This window comes from Zonotrichia leucophrys, chromosome 6 (assembly GCF_028769735.1).
Source record: "Zonotrichia leucophrys gambelii isolate GWCS_2022_RI chromosome 6, RI_Zleu_2.0, whole genome shotgun sequence".
In the NCBI taxonomy this organism is placed as follows: Eukaryota; Metazoa; Chordata; class Aves; order Passeriformes; family Passerellidae; genus Zonotrichia; species Zonotrichia leucophrys.
Genome location: NC_088176.1, coordinates 36,580 through 56,233, shown reverse-complemented (window position 1 = coordinate 56,233; position 19,654 = coordinate 36,580). Strand labels below are relative to the sequence as shown.

The 19,654-nt window shown below is 40.8% G+C and overlaps 1 protein-coding gene across 6 annotated transcripts in view; it reads left to right on the top strand.

Annotated features, from left to right (window-relative positions):
• Positions 1–16,592, top strand: part of ALDH18A1 (aldehyde dehydrogenase 18 family member A1) — a 30,546-nt gene extending 13,954 nt beyond the window's left edge. For 5 of the 6 annotated variants that reach the window (XM_064716393.1, XM_064716391.1, XM_064716395.1 and 2 more), the window contains 13 exons: positions 871–1,029; positions 1,577–1,667; positions 3,358–3,482; positions 5,865–6,009; positions 7,621–7,694; positions 8,343–8,442; positions 9,521–9,741; positions 12,400–12,537; positions 12,647–12,842; positions 12,990–13,111; positions 13,619–13,805; positions 14,678–14,773; positions 15,755–16,592. In XM_064716393.1, the coding sequence (XP_064572463.1) occupies positions 871–1,029; positions 1,577–1,667; positions 3,358–3,482; positions 5,865–6,009; positions 7,621–7,694; positions 8,343–8,442; positions 9,521–9,741; positions 12,400–12,537; positions 12,647–12,842; positions 12,990–13,111; positions 13,619–13,805; positions 14,678–14,773; positions 15,755–15,936 (1,836 nt within the window). In that variant the 3' untranslated portion in view covers positions 15,937–16,592. The remainder of the gene's footprint in view (positions 1–870; positions 1,030–1,576; positions 1,668–3,357; positions 3,483–5,864; positions 6,010–7,620; positions 7,695–8,342; positions 8,443–9,520; positions 9,742–12,399; positions 12,538–12,646; positions 12,843–12,989; positions 13,112–13,618; positions 13,806–14,677; positions 14,774–15,754) is intronic. The other variant, XM_064716390.1, reaches the window with a different exon arrangement.
• Positions 16,593–19,654: the final 3,062 nt, after the last annotated feature.

Below are 19,654 nucleotides of genomic sequence, written 5' to 3'. Positions count from 1 at the left end.
TGCGGAATTGCTTTAACTGTAAGGCCTTATTTGTTTAGACACTTTTAACAAATTTAGGAGCCTAGTATGACGTTTTCCTGGAGGAACTTCTTACTGTAATATGGTAGAGCCAATATGTCCAAATTGTTTATAACATAGCTAAAAATCATGATAGGTCATGCTGGATTGTAATCTTGTTCAAATCTGTAGATAACCATCATTCCTTTGATATAAAATGGTTCATTGCCCATGCCAAAAAGCTTAGCATACACATTGATTCCAAGTGCTATTGTACATTTGAGTGGTGGAGTTGTTTGCTTAGTTCTCAAATGTCCAATGACAGAGTAAAAACAAAAAAAATCTCTCCAGAGCAGACACTGAGGGTGTTTTTTGTCTTAAAACAAAAAACAACCAAAAGAAAGGGGTGCTATCTACATGCAGGAGGCAAGATTATTTCAGAAGAGCAAGTGAGTTCTAGTGAGTGGAAGAAAAATTTTGATATAAAGCACCCCTTCTGCTCGCTACAAGTAGGAGCATTAAAAAGGGAGGAAAAACTGGAAAGGCAGCATCTTAAGCGATCTGCTGAATTGTCCATGGCCTTAGTAGTTATCGTGAGCATCTGTGTTCAATCTTGTTTTCCAAGTTCATTCTTGGAACGTGTGACCTACCAGCTTGAGATAGGCAATTACAGACTTCAGTGGAATTCAGCTTCAGCTCATATTGTGGAAAGAATATTTCTCACTTTTATTCTATATCTTTTAAATGTGGGGCTTTTGTTTCTGTAGTGACCCAAAAGGCATGACTGCTCTGTTATGACATGTAAATACATAGGTTTATATGATGTTCTTACAGGAAAGGTGGTAGGCTAAATAGTTTCTTTTTTCCTCTTAGATTTTAGTCACCAATCTGGATTTCCACGATGAGCAGAAGCGTCGCAACTTAAATGGAACATTACATGAGCTTTTAAGGATGAATATTGTCCCTATAATTAACACTAATGATGCAGTTGTTCCACCTCCAGAGCCAAACAGTGATCTGCAGGGGGTAAATGTGGGTAAAGTATTGCAATGGAGGGGGGTCCTGCTTGCAGATGGTGCAGCACTAATGTGTACTTGACTAATGCCATAACAGGGGACCTCTGAAGTCTGCAGCAGAGAAACAAAGATACAGAATTAGTATGTGGACAGAGAGTACTGGAAGACTCTCTGTATTTGCCATGATACAGTGTTGTGGAGTGAAACCAGGGCAAATATTGTCTGCTTTACCAAAAGCAAGCATGCCTCTTCAGCACTCCTTAAAACTGCGTCAGTTAGTTTTTAGTAAAACAGTTGTCAGTCAGACAGGGCCTCTTGCCCTGTCACTGGGCACTAAGGTGGAGAAATGGAAGTACTGATGACACTGCTTCTCATTTGGATACCACTTTACTGAAGCATATGTACTTTCACACAAAAATCACCTTTGAAGTTTCCAGTGGGTATGAAAAAAGTAGCACAGAAGGACTTGTTAGTACTGAAGTAAATTGCTTTTTTATGTTGGCGCCAAATATTTATTAGTTCCTCACACTATTCACTGCTTCTGATATGCATGTGTATTGCAGGTAATTAGTGTGAAGGATAATGACAGTCTGGCAGCACGACTGGCTGTGGAAATGAAAACCGATCTCCTGATTGTACTTTCAGATGTGGAAGGTTTGTGAGTAATTTCTTTTATTTCTGATTTTAGTGAAACGCATCAGATTGTCAAACTAACCTCTTTTCCAGTTTTACTTATCTCTTCAGTTCATCTGTTTTTCAAGGACAATTGCAATGTACTACAATAACTCCTTAAGGCCTATACCCAATGTTAATGCTGTGGCATCAACATTGGGTAAAGGCCTTAAGGAGTTATTGTAGTACATTGCAAACCAAACACTGTCTGACACACTGTTGAATCTGAATGGGTGAGAATGCATGTGAACCTGAGACCTGTTCCAGATCCCAGAGTACCACATGTACTATGGTACTTCTGATAGCTTCTCAGAGTTGTATGATAGTCAGGAATAGTATGCAGGATAAAAGCTATGTGTCTTGAATCAGGAGTATAAACCAAATACTATTCTACAATAGTTTTTTTCTTCTGACAGCAGGTTCTGTCAGTGAATTAACAGTGTATAGCAAGTCGTGGTCATTGTTTTCCAGGTACCTGGGTCTTGCTAGATTTTTGTGTCTCCCTTACTTTTGACTTACACTGCTCTAGTCTTCTGAGCTGTGGTGTGACATAAGCCTGTCGCCTATGGATGTTGAGCTTCCTGTTCTAGAGAGAGGAGGGTAATGGGTACAGTTTCAGATCAATGCAGTCTGGATCACCTTAAGTCACATATTCTTTTCATCTTCTCCAGATGGATTTCTTTCAGTAGATCCTGGCCTTCAGCACATGCGTGTGGCCCTGAGGAAGAAAGAGGTGTCTTTCCATAAGCACTGTTTCTTTTAGCAGATGCAGCTGGGTTTCATTCTAGTCTAGCTGGTTAATTCTGTTCTAGCTGGTTAATCCTGGTCAAAATGACTGTCTTAGGACTCAGAAATAGTCAAAAGAGTTTGTAAAAAAAACCCAAACCAGCCCACCTCTCCTCCAAGCTTATTCATTCAATGTGACAGCTTGTTTATGGAGAGATGTTCTCTACTTCTCAAGCTATCAAGGATGCGCACAGATAGACTGCACGTGTGCTTTCTAGTTTGTTGTCGCAGTATTCGTGCACATAGCATTTCTGGGAAGTGTAGTGGTAGAGCTGAAGTTTAATATGTTGGGTAAATCAAAGTGTCATTCAATTCCAAGTGTAGTGACATTAAATTACTTGATTTTAAAAAATGCTAATAAGAGCATGTCTCCGTATTGTTGTGTTTCTTCTTAGTAGAATTGAATAGTTATCCTTTTTACATGTTTCTGAATTGCCTGTTTTCTCACTGTGCAATCCACCTTTCAAGAATATTGTGTCAGTGTTTGGTGAGGAGGACTATTCTTTGCCAGTTCAGTTTAGGGTTTGTAAGTTCAGTTGAGGTGTGTGTAAGGCCCGATTTTGAACATCTGAAAGCTGCAAACTGTCTCAAACCTCAACCAAATGTCATTACCTCCCAGCTTGCTTGCTGCTATTCAGCATATGGGCTTTTGGCTTCTTATTTTTAGGTCTCCAATAAACCTATACCTTTTGGGTCTGCCAGTTAAGAATTTTGTGCTTTGAGTCCCATGACAAGAAGGATTCAGTGGAAGCTTTCAATCCTATAAAGCGGAACACAGCTTTTTAGCCTCCTGTTGGTTGCTTTTGTTGTTTTCTCTTTTTTTCCTTTTTTCATGGGTGAGCTTTCGACATGAAGGTATATAACTGATTTGTATGATTTATTTCAGGACTCTTTGACAGCCCTCCAGGGTCTGATGACGCAAAGCTTATTGACATATTCTACCCCGGAGATCAGCAGTCTGTAACATTTGGAACCAAATCCCGAGTGGGAATGGGTGGCATGGAAGCCAAGGTAGAAATATGGAACAATTACTTCACAATTGGGAAGGAGAGAGAGCTACATGAGATGGCTGTGCTTTGTGTTGCTGGATGGATCTTGTGCTTCAGATGGATCTTGGCAGGTTGCAGGAATGGGCAGGCAGGAACCTTAGGAGTTCAATAAAAGGAAATGCTGAGTCTTATGCCTAGGGACACTGGTATGAGCTGGAGAACTGACTGCCTTGAATGCAGGTTCAGTGAAAAGGGCATAGGGATTCTGGTAGACCCCAAATGGAATGTACACCAGCAATATGGCCTTTGGGCAAAGCAAGCGAACCAGGGTTGTATGGAAAAGAACACAGCCAGCAGGTCGAGGAAAATTATTACTTTCATCTACTCGGCACTAGTGAAACCACATCTGTAGAGTTGTGTGTGGTTCTAGATACTGCAGTACCGGAAGGGCATGGCATGCTGCAGTGAAACCAGCAGAGAGACGTGAATATGATTAAAGAATTGGAGCACTGTCACACTAAGAGAGGCTGAGAGCTAGGATTGTTTACACTGGAAAAGAGAAGGTTTGGCTATAAGTAGCTGAGGGAAGAGTTTACAGAAGGCAGAACAAGATTCTTGTTGGTGGTATCCAGGGAACAGACAAGAGGCCATGGGCTCACAATGAAATCCAAGTGAATAAACTGAAATGTAAGAATTTTACAATGAGGTTGCTGAAGCACTGGAGCAGGTTGCCAAGAGAACTTGTGGATTCTCTATTTGGAGATGTTCAAAACCTGGCTGGATGATGCTTGTTCTAGTTGACCCTGCTGTGAGCAGGCAGTTGGACTATATGATTTCCAGGGATCCTTTCCAGCCTCAACTATTCTGTGAGCACCCTGAAATGGTATGTGGATTCCTTTTGCTTTTCTTTTAGGTCAGTGTGAATTGAAAAGAGCAAGTAAAGAATTACACTCAAGTAGATTTTAAAAGGTGACATTTGGATCTGTATTAGAGTCCGTCTCAATTCTTTCATATGTGATAATTCAAAGACTTTGGGAATCCCTGTCTCTTAAATCTGATATGGTACCTCCCTCTCCTTTCTGAGTTTGTACAATGTACTGTTTGCTTCTGAAGGATATGTTGGTGGAGACCAAGGTACTTCAGTTTTTGAGCACAAGATTAGTAGAGGTTGGGAGGGCTAATGGGTTTTAGTCCTGTGTACAGTCAGGTGATCTCAGTATTCATTGCTGTGAGCTGTGAGTAGATAAACATGGGTGTGTTTGACTTCAGCATATGTCTCTCATGAGGCTGAGATATGCACTGCTGTAGTATTAATTGCTGCAGGTTTCCCTGGGACGTATCTGGAAAGTTGTCTGTAAAAACCAAAGCAGATCTTGACTAAGCAGGAAAAGACCAAAGTAAAATTCTTCACCAGTTATGTTGTTGATTATTCCCTTTTCTGAACACTCAGGTAAGGCACACTCTTAGGTATCAGAGCATGGGCTGGAAGGTGGCAAAAAGAGGAGGCATTTGTAACTATGGAATGTACAAAGCTTATTCAGGAATGACTTTCTTTTATCTGGCTTCTAGGATAGTTCAAATAATTCCAGGTATTGAAGGTAAAGCTGCTAAGGTTAGAGAGTACTTTATTGTGAAAGTAATAATCTGTAAAAGTTACTTGGTGTCTTTTGAGTCACATAGAGGCAAATCTTGATGCAGATGTTGTAACAAAAATTTACTACAGTTGAGAATGTAGGAGACATTTTTGGAAAACTGTAGCATCAATAATAGAAAACAGTGGCTCAAAGAACAAATCTTGTTTTTTAGCGTGAAATTTGAGCAATAATGAAGTGGCTGATGATCTTTTGGTAGCTGAGTTTGATGGAATAGGCCTATCTTACATTTGTGTCTCATAGTGACTGTGGACTGTAATACCAAATTTTAGAACCTTATTAGAAAGCATAGAAGTGAGTAAGCAGAGAAGCTTTTGCAATTAAATAAATGACACATAGTTAAATATAAGTAGTGGATAATATTGCCCATATTGGCAAATACTTGACTGGGAAAATAAATGAAGGAAATCACTGGCAGTACCTCTTCAGCAGGTAACATCTGGGATTTGAGAGAAATAATATTCTGCTCAAAAATGTGCAAAGAGGCTAATCTTAGGACCAGTCAGAACACAGGGATTTCAAAGGACCCTTACTAATGAGCTAATAATTATGTAAACTTAGCATACTGTAGAAGGATTAAGCAAATATCAGTATTCCAGCACTGAAGCTCAGAGATTCCCAAAGTGTGTTGAATGCTCTTTGAAAGCATAAGCGATCATTCTGGCCATCAGAGTGGACCAAGAAGTCTTGTTGAGAGTGGTGATTGAAATAACCAGTGGATCTCTTGCAACTGGCTCTGTCCTTTCCTGTAGGTGAAAGCAGCTCTGTGGGCCCTGCAAGGAGGCACTTCAGTAGTGATTGCAAATGGAACTCACCCAAAGATCTCAGGTCATGTCATCACAGATATTGTAGAAGGGAAAAAAGTAGGAACTTTTTTTTCAGAGGTAAAACCTGCAGGTGAGTACAGAGTTAATGTGTACCTTGAAGTTGTGGAGATTTCCTGAAAAATTAGAGTTAAAATTTGTCTAGAGCTGTGCAATAGCTGGAAAACCACTCTCTGTTTGCAAAATGGATTTTGAAAGATATTTTCTGAAGTAGGGGTAGAAACTGCTGAATTCCCTGCTCTTCTTCCCTCCAGCTGATAAACTGGTACATCAGACTTGCATTTGAAGAATGCAGTGAGTAGAGTAGAAGTTTTGTCTTTTGTAGTCTTAAGAGTTATCAAGTATCCATGATTTCACTCTGAGAATACGGATATAGAATGTGCTAATGAACTAAGGTAGTGTTTGGGTTTATTTTTTATTATTAATTTCTTTTATGACTCAGTCTTCTAGTATGGTAGGTAGGAGTGTTTTCCTGTCACTGCATTGCTGGAATAAAATCAGACCAAAGATCCTTCACCTTAGCAGAATAGATACTGGGGTGGTACTTTTGACTTTCACTTTTAGCCAAGTGAATTTCTTTGTGTGTAGGAATCCTTAATGGATTTCTTGTATAAATATGTCAGATCATCCTTTGAATGCACTTGGTGTCGTTATGCTCAAGTATCTTTCTGGTTAGCCTCACTATAATAAGTTGGTATCAGCAGTAAAGCTTCTAATTTTGTGGTCCCGTTCTGAGTCACAAATATTGTAAGTAGCAAAAGTCTGTCCCTGTGGACTGTTGTGGTCTTTATTCCAGTCATCTCTTTGTCTTCTATCTTCCAAAAGCCACACTTTGGAAATTCAAGTAACTTTAAAAAGTCAAGTATATCTGCTTTCATACATAATTTTTCTCCAAGAATAATAAAAAATGCCATATTTTGTAATCAGTTCAAGAAGCTGGGTTAAGATGTCTTAAATTAGTCCAGTTATTCTCATGTCCACACGTTCTTTTCTTACACTTCCCGCTATACCTCTCTGTAATTTCTACTCTGGCAGTTTCCATGGGACTCTTCTTAAATGGAAGTTGGGTTCAAGATACCTGGTTTACAGGCTATTTCAAGAGAGTTGGAAATGGCAGATTTTTCACAAGCTGCTTGGGAATTCTTTGCAGAAATGCAACCTGAACACCATGACTTGAAACAGAAACACAATCTATTTTCCGCACCTTGCTTCTAAAATGCATACATGCAAAGGCAGGGAAAGCAATTTTTCTGCAAGCTGTTACTAGGGTTTTGATTTCCATTATTGTTTGTGTGTTCCCATGCATACATTCCTCAGCTGGATACTTAAACTTATCAAAGTTTGCCTCTTTTCTTTCAGTAGCCTACTATGCCCTAGTGACTTAGGTATCCTGTTGTTCTTTTGGCCTTTTTCGAGCCTTTTTGATACATGCTGCACACTTCCTGTTACACAGAGACAGAATCTTTGTGATGATTCTTTATGTAGGGACCATAACAGTATTTTTGTGTCAGGTACAGACTTTTCTGTATTAGGATACAACATTTTTCTTGAATTTGTCTGTTAAAAACTGTTTCATGCTCTAAATATGCTCTAAATAAAGAATTGGAAGACAAATGGGCTAGTGCTCAATTCTGCCTGTGCTGTTTCTTTGTCTGCATACAATATTTTTGGGGTTTTTTTGCAGGCCCTACTGTGGAACAGCAGGCTGAAATGGCTCGAGCTGGTGGCAGGACCTTGGCGGCTCTACAGCCTGAGCAGGTGACAGAACAATATGACCAAATTGTTAATAATGTGCATGTGTGGCAAGTTTTACAACATAGGCTTATAACATAAATGAACCTCTTGGGACAAGAATCTGTTATTTCTGTGTCAGATCCATTGTTTGTATTGTAGCCTGCTTAAAGATGATAAAAGCAAAGATCATGTTCCTTGGGGTTGTGAAGTAATACGAGCTTTCATGTGGGGTTTTTAAAAATTTTGATAGCATCAAGTAACAAACAGAAGTGAATTGTGATTCAAGCTGCTGAAGAATTGGCTGGAATAACTTGCTCCATTCACACCTGAGTTTAGCATACAACATGTATACAAAAGTGGAGCTGTAGACAATTACTGCTCTGCAGCTAGGTGAGTATGATGTGGTACAAGGTAGTCTTAAAGGGAGAACATGTGAGTTTGGTGAAGAAGACTAGGAAAGGACAGCAAGATAATAAAGAGCAAGGTAAAGGCTGAAGCAGTGTTTGGTCTTCTTTTTCAGCGTGATGCTGTCTGGAAAAATCAGCTGCCCAAGTATCAGGAAGGTTAAGATAGTGAGAGGATGTCGTCAGCATAAATGGACTATAGGAACTAGGTGTCAAACAGCATGGACTTTGAGTAAGGAGTCAGTTTAGAAAACGTTTTCTCTTTCAGAGAGCAGAGATTATTTATCGTCTTGCTGACTTACTAACGGACCAGAGGGAAGAAATTCTCTTGGCAAACAAGAAGGACTTAGAGGAGGCTGAAAATAAAGGTATTGCTTCAAACCTTCCATAGTAATACTGTCATCTTGGACCTCTCTGGGCCTCAAGACAAATGAGCAGAACTAGAATCTTCTGTCACCTGGGATTGGGCAGTTTTGCTGACGCAGATTATTGAAACCAGGACTTTGAGAACTTGTCAGTGTAAGCAGCCGCAGCCTCCTTCATTCATGAAACAGATGCCTTCATCAGTGAAGATACTGAGGCAGTGCAAAACACCAAGTGGTGTATTGTAAAAAATTTTTTAAAAAATGGAACAAATATCTCTGTTACTGTCATGAACAAAGTGAGTATCTTCTGGGCTGGTTAATGTAATGTTTGGTTCCTGAAGGGAAGGCTATCATCTCTACACTTAAATTGATGCTTGCCAAAGCATCAGTTGTCCCCCTCTGATTGAAGAAGGTTCTCTTTAGGTGGCTCAGATGAAACCCCCTCTTCTGTGTTAGTCTGATACGTTCACTGAGAAGCTGGGATTGAGATGCATACTTGGTGGCATAACAAGTATATGAAAAGGACACATCATGAATTGTAATACTATGTGGAAGGCACCACTGACCAGAGTATTTGAGGGGACATTTGCTGGGTTAACTTACTGTTTGAATGTGTTCAGACTAGAAAATTCAAGTTGTTCTTGCCCAGTCTGCACAGAAATGCTATGTATGTGTCTCTGCTTTGATGTTTCTGGTTATAAAACAGAAGGATGCAATTACTGCCTAGACCTTCCAGAAATACTGCAAGGGTAGAAGTTTGTAGGAAATTCAGTCATGCATTCAGTACATGAAATAGGACAAACCTTATCTTTCTGGATGTTGGTAGTTTGTGTGGTTGCTTCATGTACCGAGCACTTAAACCTCATTAATTGAAAATGTGGTGCGTGAGATAGTCATCATATTTGAGGGGTGTTATTGTGACTACTAGACTTGCTGCTATGCATTTTTAATCTCAGGTAGATTACTTGCTAGGGTGTGGGAAATATCTTAATTTTCCTTAGGTTCAGCACTTATTAAAGTAATTTCTGCTTAAGCCTCTGAAGACCAGTCTATCTTCAGCACAACTTTTTCTTTCTTTTAGGGAGATTAGCCCTCCCTTTGTTGAAACGCCTAAGTCTGTCTACTTCAAAGCTAAACAGCTTGGCTATTGGTCTGCGTCAGATTGCAGCATCCTCGCAGGACAGCGTCGGCCGTGTAATTCGACGAACTCGAATAGCAAAAGACCTGGATTTGGAGCAGGTTACAGTGCCAATTGGTGTCCTTCTCGTGATCTTCGAGTCTCGTCCTGACTGTCTTCCACAGGTTTGTAAGCTAGGTAGATTACACTGTTGAGTATTGCTTTTGGCAAGCAAACAAGAGACTACAAAAAGTATTGTTACAAAGGACTCTTGCTTGGATTCTTCTACAATTGATTTTTTTGGCATCACTGTTTTTTATGTAGAGGTGTTTTCAGGACTTGCTTCTGCAGTGTTCAGTTAATCATTTGTCTTACGCCAGGAATAAGGCAGTTATGTTAAGGGCAAATGCTTTCCTCTGCAGCACTGTGTGGAAGTGTTGCGATAAGTAAGTCCTGTTAAAAATGCATGAAAATATGAGTGCTTAACTAATGTTGCAGAGGCAACCTTGGTCTTACTTTCCAACTCCCAACTACTTAACTGAGCAACTGAAGTAGATTTTAAAATGAAAACAAACAAACAAAAAAACCTGATTAGCAACATTTCTTCCCACAATTAACATTAGGTATCTAGGAAGCTTGATTGAGGAGTTTTCTAATGAGCAGGTGTTTGAGCAGAAAATGATGGGTACAGCCACTTTGAGGATGTGAGGCTCAATGAGTGGACAGCTTCGTACTTCATGCCAGATTTTTGTGAGTAGTCCCTGCTTACAGTGAAAAGGAGTATGCAGTAAGAAAAGTTCCTATGAAACAAAAAGGCACTAGTCTTCCTTGACTACCAGCACTGTTTGTTACAGATAACCAGTATGTTACCTTGTCGAATTTGTGTCTGTCTTCCTGGGCTTCAGCCCAGGTCTCTTGTCTTGCATAGGTGATGCCTTCCTCTTTGTTGTATCTTAAAACTTACACTAGACTGACTCCTGCTGGCTTCCCTGCCCTGCCCTCCCTTCCCCTGCTTTGTTTTACAGACTTGGGATAGCTTGTCTTGGTAGTTGCTTTGCTTCTTGCTAACCTCCTGTCCTCATACTCACATTAGGCTTCCTGATGCAACTTCAGAGGATAATCTTTGATAACTCTGCATTTGAATTGCATGATTTTTGTCCCATCCTGTATCTGATAGTAGGAGGGTCTCTGATTGAGAGGAGCAGTCTCTCCTCTTAGTCTACTACTGCATCTCATGCTTGTTTGGGTTAAGATTTAATAAGCTTCAAGTGAGCATATACAAAAGCATGTTTGCCTCTGAAACTTACAGGGTGAAATTGCAAGCGTCGCTCAGAGACTGTATTGTATAGATTCCACCAAATCCAGTTGTTGTTCTGAAGTGTAATCATGTTCTACTAGTCTTTGAGACTGAACCATTTTGAAACCCCCTTACCTGGTGTTCTGCTTTTAATCACAGAAATTTTTGTGTCTTAATTCTTGGTATTTTTTTCTTTTCATTTTTTCAAACCAGGTCAAAACTTTTCTTTTGATCTTATGCCTCTTTACTTAAATAAGCGTATTTGTTTAGTTTCCGTTAGTGATGGTGATCTGGAGGGCCAGATAGAAGGTACTTCTGAAATACAATCAGATGGCTTTTTAATGTCTAATTATATAAGTTAAAAAGACCCATGATGGTTATGTAAGGCAGACTTCCCAGACAGTTACACTTCAGTGTGTTTTTCTAATGTGTTTCTTGTTTTCAGTATTCTTTTCAAATGAGGTAGATTATCAAGCATTTTGATTATTATTACCTATTTGATACTAGAAGGGGAAAGATGTATCTGGCTGGTTATTTTATGAATCAGGATCTAAAGTGTGCCACCAAGCTAACTTCTTATTAGATGAGACCCTGGCTAATTCTGACATCAGCATCTCAACAATATACAATAGATACTTTAATGAGTGTATGTTTGGTGAATATATATACAGGGGATGATAATGATACATACAGGTGATGATAATGATACTTTCCCAGAAGAAAGTAGTACAGCAAAATAACTTAAAATACTGAGTTTGTTTATTCTAAAGAGAATAAACTCACCTCTGGAGAGGAGGTCATTTTGTTTTCCAAAGGAGTGCATGCTTTTAAACTTTTTTTAAGTAGGTGGACAAATTGTGAGGCCATAGTGAATGAAGTTGGAATGAGGAATACAAAAAAGAATACAAAAGTAAAATAAGTTTTGAAAAAGAGCTTTTTGCATGGGATGCACTCCGAGGTGGAAAGGAGCAAAACCCTCTTGCGTTGCTGGACTTAAATGCCCTTCAACAGAACGGCAGCAATATCTATCGGTTTCTTCTGGTGATAAACATGGAAGCAAAAATGATGCTGGGCCTATTGTCTCAATTTTTTTATTATTTTTGCTTAGAGCAAGTGTTGTCTGTTTATGACTCCTGTTTTAGACAGCATGATGAAAATGTTTTTCCTGTTCATAGGAAGAGCTTATTTACCACTCTCTGCTGGAATGGTTAGAGACAAGAGTTCTTGCAGCTAAAGTTATTCTCCTTGGGGTAATTGCCCACACAGCTGTGCAATTCATATGAAGCCCTATGTCCACAGTTTCTTCTGACTTGTTCACTGTAGTCTCTTCATCGCAATAGTACCCCGAAAGTCAAGTTTGTTCTTGAAATTAGCGTATTTAATTTCTGGAGTTAAACGTGCTGCCATGAAAGGAAAACTAGATTAATATTTAGTAAATCAACTGAACAAAAAACCATGGTTTTATTTTGTAGGTGTTATTCTGACAAAAGAACCCGAATACATTTAAAGTTGTTTTTTTTTTCCCAATAATAAACTCCTTTGACAGGTGTCTGCTTTGGCCATAGCCAGTGGAAATGGCTTACTACTCAAAGGAGGGAAAGAGGCAGCACATAGCAATCAAATCCTTCATCATCTGACACAAGAAGCACTCTCTATTCATGGAGTCAGAGACGCAGTGCAACTGGTAAGTGCCTAGAGTTAAATCAGTTATTTGTTTGCTATGGTTTGTATAAAAAGTGTGGGCAAAACCTTAGAGGTAAAACTGTAAGCTCTTTGTATTGCAACTACCACAGGTGAACACAAGAGAGGAAGTAGAAGATCTCTGCCGTTTGGATAAGCTGATAGATCTCATCATTCCACGTGGCTCATCACAGCTAGTCAGAAATATCCAGAAAGCGGCTAAGGGAATCCCAGTGATGGGTCACAGTGAAGGGATCTGTCATGTGTATGTTGACACGGATGCCAGTGTTGAGAAGGTCACACGAATAAGTAAGCTGTGGGAGGGTGACTTGAATCTCATGGGTGTAATTGAACTTTGGAGTATGCAATGTAGTTATGGTAATTTATAATTTATATACAATCCAAAAATCTTTGTTGTAAATGCTATGTAACTAATTATGTACTCTTAAACCTCAGTCAGAGACTCAAAGTGTGAATATCCTGCTGCCTGTAATGCTCTGGAAACTCTCTTAATTCATCGAGACTTGTTGAGAACCCCGTTGTTTGATCAGATCATAGACATGTTGAGAGTAGAACAGGTTAGTCACTCATATCTGTGTTTTGTTTTGTGTTTTTTGTCTGTTTGTTTTCTAAAACTTTAGAAGCATTTGGTCTGGCTATTGTAGCCCTGTTTCCATGGCACAACATTTTAGTTACCCACATGTGTCTTTGTACATGTCAATGAACTTTGGTTCTCCACACAGCATCAAGTGTTTCTGTAGAAATGATCTGAAAGTAGCTTATTATTTGGTCAGTTCTGGTCAGCTCTTGGCTGTATCCCCTCCCAAATTCCTGCACACTCCCAGTCTTCACACCAGGGGCACAGAGTTGGAACAGGGAGGAAGAGAGAAACTTGATGTTGTACAAGCCCTGTTCAGCAACAGCCAAAACATTGGTGTGTTTTTAACACTGGTTTAGTCAGAAGTCCAAAACAAAACACCACAGGGACTGCTGTCCATCCCATATTGAGTACAAGAAGCTACACTTTCACCTGAAAGGCTCTGGTTTGGTCAGTAGCCACAAACAAAATGCTTCTGGTGTTGCAGGTGAAGATTCATGCTGGCCCGAAGTTTGCATCTTACTTGACATTCAGTCCTTCAGAAGTGAAATCTCTGCGCATAGAATATGGGGACCTGGAGTGCTGCATTGAGGTGGTGGACAGCGTTCAAGAGGCTGTTGAACATATCCACAAGTATGGAAGTTCCCATACGGATGTTATTATCACAGAGAATGGTTAGTGACCTGGCTCCTTCTTTAAGCTGCTGTTTTGGTTTGACTGCTAATTCCTGGTGTTAGTGGAACTAACTACATACATTGTAGTAGTTGGTCTCTTGCGTCTGTGCCAGTTCAAAACCTTACTAGAGCTGTGCCAAGACAAAGGTTGACTCTCCAACCAAACCAAGCCCAGAACTTCTGTGAATCAGCTGCAGTTAAGGTCATGTTGATGTGTGGCTGGCCAGTGTGAGTCAAGTAGGCTTCTGTTTCTGTACTTCTTGCTGAGCTTAAATGCTTGTCACTAAAAGGCATGCATTCAATACCATAACTACTGCCACAGGACCTGGTGAACTAGTGATTTATATTGGAAATCGAGTTGCTCTTGAATGTCTGTCTTATTGCTAAGGGCTACTGACCTCCAAGTTACTTACGTGTGGCATTTCTGCTTAATAGTTCTCAAATAGTACTTGCAATAGCAATTGAGTTTAGGATTTCCCAGTATTTGGAACAATTCCATGTTTGAGACTAATGGAGAGCTGACTGCAGCTTAACTGTCTCAGAATGCTGTTTGGAGCAGCTGTTCTTTCTCCTTGGTCATGCAACTAAATCTCTCTTTAACTAAACTGAATGGAGTTAGAATTAGACATCATTTTGCTTGCTTCTAATCTTTGTGAGCTTATTCTAAGATTTACAGTTGTGTCTAATTGATAACCGTACTGGGAGGAAGGTAAAAATGAGCGTGGCTTAGCCCAGGCTGTTTAAGTACTGTCTGATAAGGTTGCACATGAAAGTTGTATTGTTATGTATGTTCACTGTTTGATGCAGTGTTTATTGGCATACACGATCATTGTATATGTAATGGATTTAATTTTTCTCTGCCTCTTTCCCAGAGAAAACAGCAGAGTTCTTCCTCCAGCATGTGGACAGTGCTTGTGTTTTCTGGAATGCCAGTACCCGATTCTCTGATGGCTATAGGTTTGGACTTGGTAAGAGGGGAGATATTGTAGGGTTGTGACTGCAGAATTTTGTGGTGTGTGAACAATGTGACAGTATGACTCTTGAAAGATAGGATTAGTCTCTTATCTTACTGTCTAATAAAAGGTTTTCAGGAAAGGTACTGTACAAAACGTTGACGCCTAGAAATTTCATCCACACAAAGATATTTTGGATCCTTTGAAGCTCTATTCAATTGCAATAAAGTATGCTGCATGCGTATAGTGATAGAACAATTCAATACAGGATGTGAAACTGCTGAACAGCTTTCCTTTTGTTTCTCCTTCTAATGATGCTGTAAAGAATGCTATGCTTCAGTCCTGCTGGGCAGATTGAGGTGCTGTCCAGTGTGTGAGTCCTGCTGTGTTAAGGAATGAAGGGTAGGAACTAAACTGAGTATCAACTGATTAAATAAACTCGTGCAGTTTCTGTGAATTGCAGAAGATAAAGGAAACATTCCTTGAAGAGGTAGAAAATCAGAAGTCAGAAGTCTCTACTACACACTATTACTGTGTTAGCTGGAACAGTGTTCCATTTGACTGAAAAATTCCAGTTGAGGTCTTCCAATATCTCCTCAATGTGATAAAAAAGGATGCAAGATCATAATCTTTACTAGTTTAGCTTTTTTCTTGTTTTAAGGATTATGCCTTAGATCAGTCTAAGAGCAATGTAGGAGATGCCTCTCTCTCTCTCTCTTGCATCTTTCTTTCTGAAAATAACTGTAGTAGCCAGAAGTATAAGCATTACAATTTATAATTGCATTAATTGCAATTTATAATAGCATTATAATTTATAGTTAATCTCCTCAAGCTTCTCTATTGGGGAAATGGAACTGGTATTTGGAGAGGAGCAGAGATAAAATGGCAGTTCCATGAAAGGCAGGCAGATTTTTTTACTTTGAGGTACAAAAACATTTAGTATGAAGTGGACATCATCAGAGGATTAACTGCCTTTATTTTGGGTGTTTCCTGCAGGTGCTGAAGTGGGAATTAGTACATCGCGTATCCATGCACGTGGACCAGTGGGAATTGAAGGACTCTTAACAACGAAGTGGCTGCTGAGGGGGGAAAATCATGTTGTTTCCGACTTCTCAGAGCATGGGAGCATGAAGTATCTTCATGAAAGCCTCCCTCTCCCTCAGAGAAATGCCAACTGAAAACACTGGGGAGAAAACCCAGGATATAATTATTTCCTGAAGTTATTCAGGCTTCAGGATAATCTCTGACGGTGAAGGAGTTTGTTTTTCATAGTCAGAAACATTGTCCTTGGTCATTTTGCAGTGCAATGAATACAAAGTTATCCCATCAATGAGAATTCTCCCCCTCCCACCCCTTTCACTATCTTCAGACAGTATCTGCAAACTGACCTCACTTCTCCCAAAGACAGATTTTTTTAAATCATATAGGTAACATAAGGATTTCAGTATCAACTACATTCCTTTTTTATCACAGTGCTCTCTGTAGCAAATATGTTTGGTGGTGGAGCTTAATTTTTTTTTTCTAAGTTTTGTTTTATTCAAGTATCTGTTCTGGAGAACAGACTCAGTAGTTTTGGTTTTGAGGGTTTTTTTCTTCAGTCTAGGATCATGGCCTCTCTTGAGGGCCGGAAAGCTTTATGCTTAATTTCTTTGTATTTGATCAGTCTTGAGATAGGGGGACAGATGTTCCAAATGTATAGTAAACTTTTGACCAAAAAACCTTTTATATCTAACTCTTTGTATTGTTGGCTATTGTAGATAAAAAACATCATTGTCTGCTACATTAATTTTGTTACTTATTTGTATCAAAGGTTTATTTTTCTTCGGTTTATATAAAACTTACTCCAACAGCATTTTGATCATGGCTTGACCAGAATGAAGCTCTCCACTTGCATGAACACTTCTGACGGTGCCCTGCAGCCCCGCCACCCGGCTGGCAGCCAGAGCTCCCCTATGGCTGCAGGACATCCCGCTCTCACCTGGGGGGTCCCGGTGTGCTCCCGCCCATCAGGGCGCTGTTTCCTTTCCTGCCAGCTGCTCTCCGCTGCTGTCCTGGCATGTCCACGCACCGTGCTTGGGATCTGGTGCTGCTGTACCCCTTTCTCCAGTCACAGGGGTGTCACGATCGGGCGCAGGGTGCATCACTGCGCGGGGGCGTGAACGGCCCTGGAATCCGGCTATCTGGTGAGGGGCGAAGGCCAGGGCCCCTGCGCATCCAAAACCAGCCCCCCTCGGCGTCTTGGCCTTGGGCTGAGCTGGGTGATAGCTCGGAGCAGCGCGGTGAGAGACGAATTAGGAGACGACCACTTGCTGGGGGTAAACTGTCGGTTTATTACAGAAGAACCAACAAAGGAGGGGAAACACCCAGCAAATGGCCCCGAACAAGGGGCAGGAGAGGGTTTTAAGGAAAAAGGGGGGAAGAAGGCAGGGAAACCCGGCTACCAATAGAAATACATATTTGGAGGTACGAAACATAACTGATACACTAAAGTAACCAACTGTTATAAATCATAGGAGGGGCTCCGGGGCTACAGCCAACCATACCTCCCAGAGAAAGGAAAATTCTCGAAACCTGGGAGGAGAAAAAGAGTGATTGACTGACCCCAAGGAGGAAACAACTTTCACTTTATAAGAGAAACCAAGGGAGGAGCAGTTTCATTTCCATAGCAACACATCTCCTCTCGGAGCAGATGCCGTAGGCTGCTGGACATGGGTGAGGCGAGTGAGGCGCCTCGGTAGGTGTGGATGGCTCTTGTTCACTGAAGGTGGCACAGCAGGAGAGCTCAGATTGGCATCGGAGGGTTGCAGTGCAGAGGCTACGATGGGGGTTTTGCCTGGTCGTGAGGGCCATGGTGCTGTCATGACCACGGTCAGTGTGTGCAGTCAGCCCCAGGTGCACGGACACCCAGCAGTGGGTGGGCCCCAGAGCAGGGCCGTGGTACTGAGGCTCCCCTGCCTGGGCTTGCTGGCGAGTAGCAAGGAAAATGGCTTAAGAACCCCATTCCTCCGAAGTGAAGGTGAGGGAAGGATGCTGAGGGGGGGATGTCTCTGTGGAGAGGGGGCAAAGTTGGGAATTGCAGAGAGGGGTTTAAAGTCAGTGTAGGGGACAGAGCTGTTCAGGAGCAATTCCCTTGGAGCAAGTCAAGGGAGCAGGTTAGTTCTCAGCAGGATGTGAGAACTGTGCCAAGGAAAGCAGTTCCAGCATGTGTCTGCGTTGTATAAACTCTGTTCGTCTGTCTTCTGCATTGTACACTGTACCTTCCTCGGATCTTGATGTCTCCATAGCTACTAGTGATCACTGGGCACCTTGGTAGCCTTCCTGCAAGTCACAAGTGCATTGCCATATCAGCTTAGTGCCTGTCATTGTCTTGCAATTCCAGCTTAAGGTGTGGATCTGTCTGGTGTCTATCATATTGTAGATTTTTCTGAGCAGTCATCCCTCACAGTGGTGAGCCAGGTAGTGCCTTCAGTTCCATTTCTGTGAGGGTTTTTTTGACAGAGTTGTCTCCAGGGATTGCATCCCCATGTCCATAACAGTCTTATGTTAAAGCTTGGCTTCTTGCTCATCCATCATTCTGCTTTTGATGGCTCTCATCCACATCTCTGCTGATGGCCACAGCAGTCACCACTTTCCGGGGTTGCTGTAGAGCACCTGCTCTGTCAGGGCACTGCATAGGGAATATGGCACCCACCCACTCTCTGCTGGTGGGTGCCATATTCCCTATGGAAGTCATTGTTGCTTTTACACTTATTGCAGCTCACAGTCACAGTGCTTGCGGTGTTGGGTGTCTGCGTCACGGTTGCAGCTGCCCTGCCCAAGGGTGGAGCAGTACTAAAGACAGGGTAGCACAGCCTCAGGGTGGTCTATAATAGTATGTTGATCTCTGTAGATACTTTGGTCTACTACGTATGGTTAATGTGGTAATGGTTAATCTCTGGGCTGTAGAGAGCACCGCACAGTTATCTTTGTCTTTTGAGGGTGCTAGGCTCTGGCCTTCAGTGAGCAGTAGCTGGTATGGTAGTGGAGTGGCTGGATCTTGAATGTGCCTTGCCTTTTACAAGTGGGGCTCAATATCTGGGTTCTTTTAGCTGGGTTAGCAGAGAGTAAGCTAGAACTGGCATAGTCAATATTTGACAGACCTTTACTTGTCATGGATGTCAAAAACAGAATGTGAATTTGAATGCTTAAGCATTTCTAATGAATTATTAAAGCCTACAGGCTTTTAGTTAAGGTAAAAACTCTACTCCTTTTAACTGCCCACTTGCCTGATGAATTCTTTGGTCAAATCCTGGAATTTTATCTTTCAAGGTTTGGGAAAAAAGTTAAAATTAAAAGCCTTACAAAAAGATCTTGTGTTGAGTGTGAGGGTGTGAGAGCACTGATCAGGTTTTATTTAACCGTAAAAGTTAACCAACAATTTTAAAGTAATTTTTTAAAATTTCATTATGGTTTTCTTTGCAAGTGCACTTGTTTTCATCCAGGAAAATACAGTTTAGTAGCTAGAAAGTTGCTATTTTTCCATGTTCTGTAGACAAAATGGAATTGTCTTCAGAGTTTCTCGTCTCTTATAGACTGAGATAGGCTGTGAATTAATATGTGGGTGATATTGCACTGCAGTGTAGAACATTTCACTTTAGACTGAAATCCTTTTAATATTATTGGAGTTCTCTGATGAAAATTTGATCAATGTAATTTCCTAAGTCAACTGTGATTTCTAAAGATCTTCTACAATTATAGGTTAAAAAAGGTGTGAGTATATGGAGTGTTCCATAATGCGGGCATATTTAGTGCCAGAGACAAAATTGTGCCGAGTCAAAATGTGAGTTATAGCATTTTAGTCGTGTGTGTTACATGATGGTAATAGACAAAGCAGTTTTAGTGTTCTAAAACATTCCT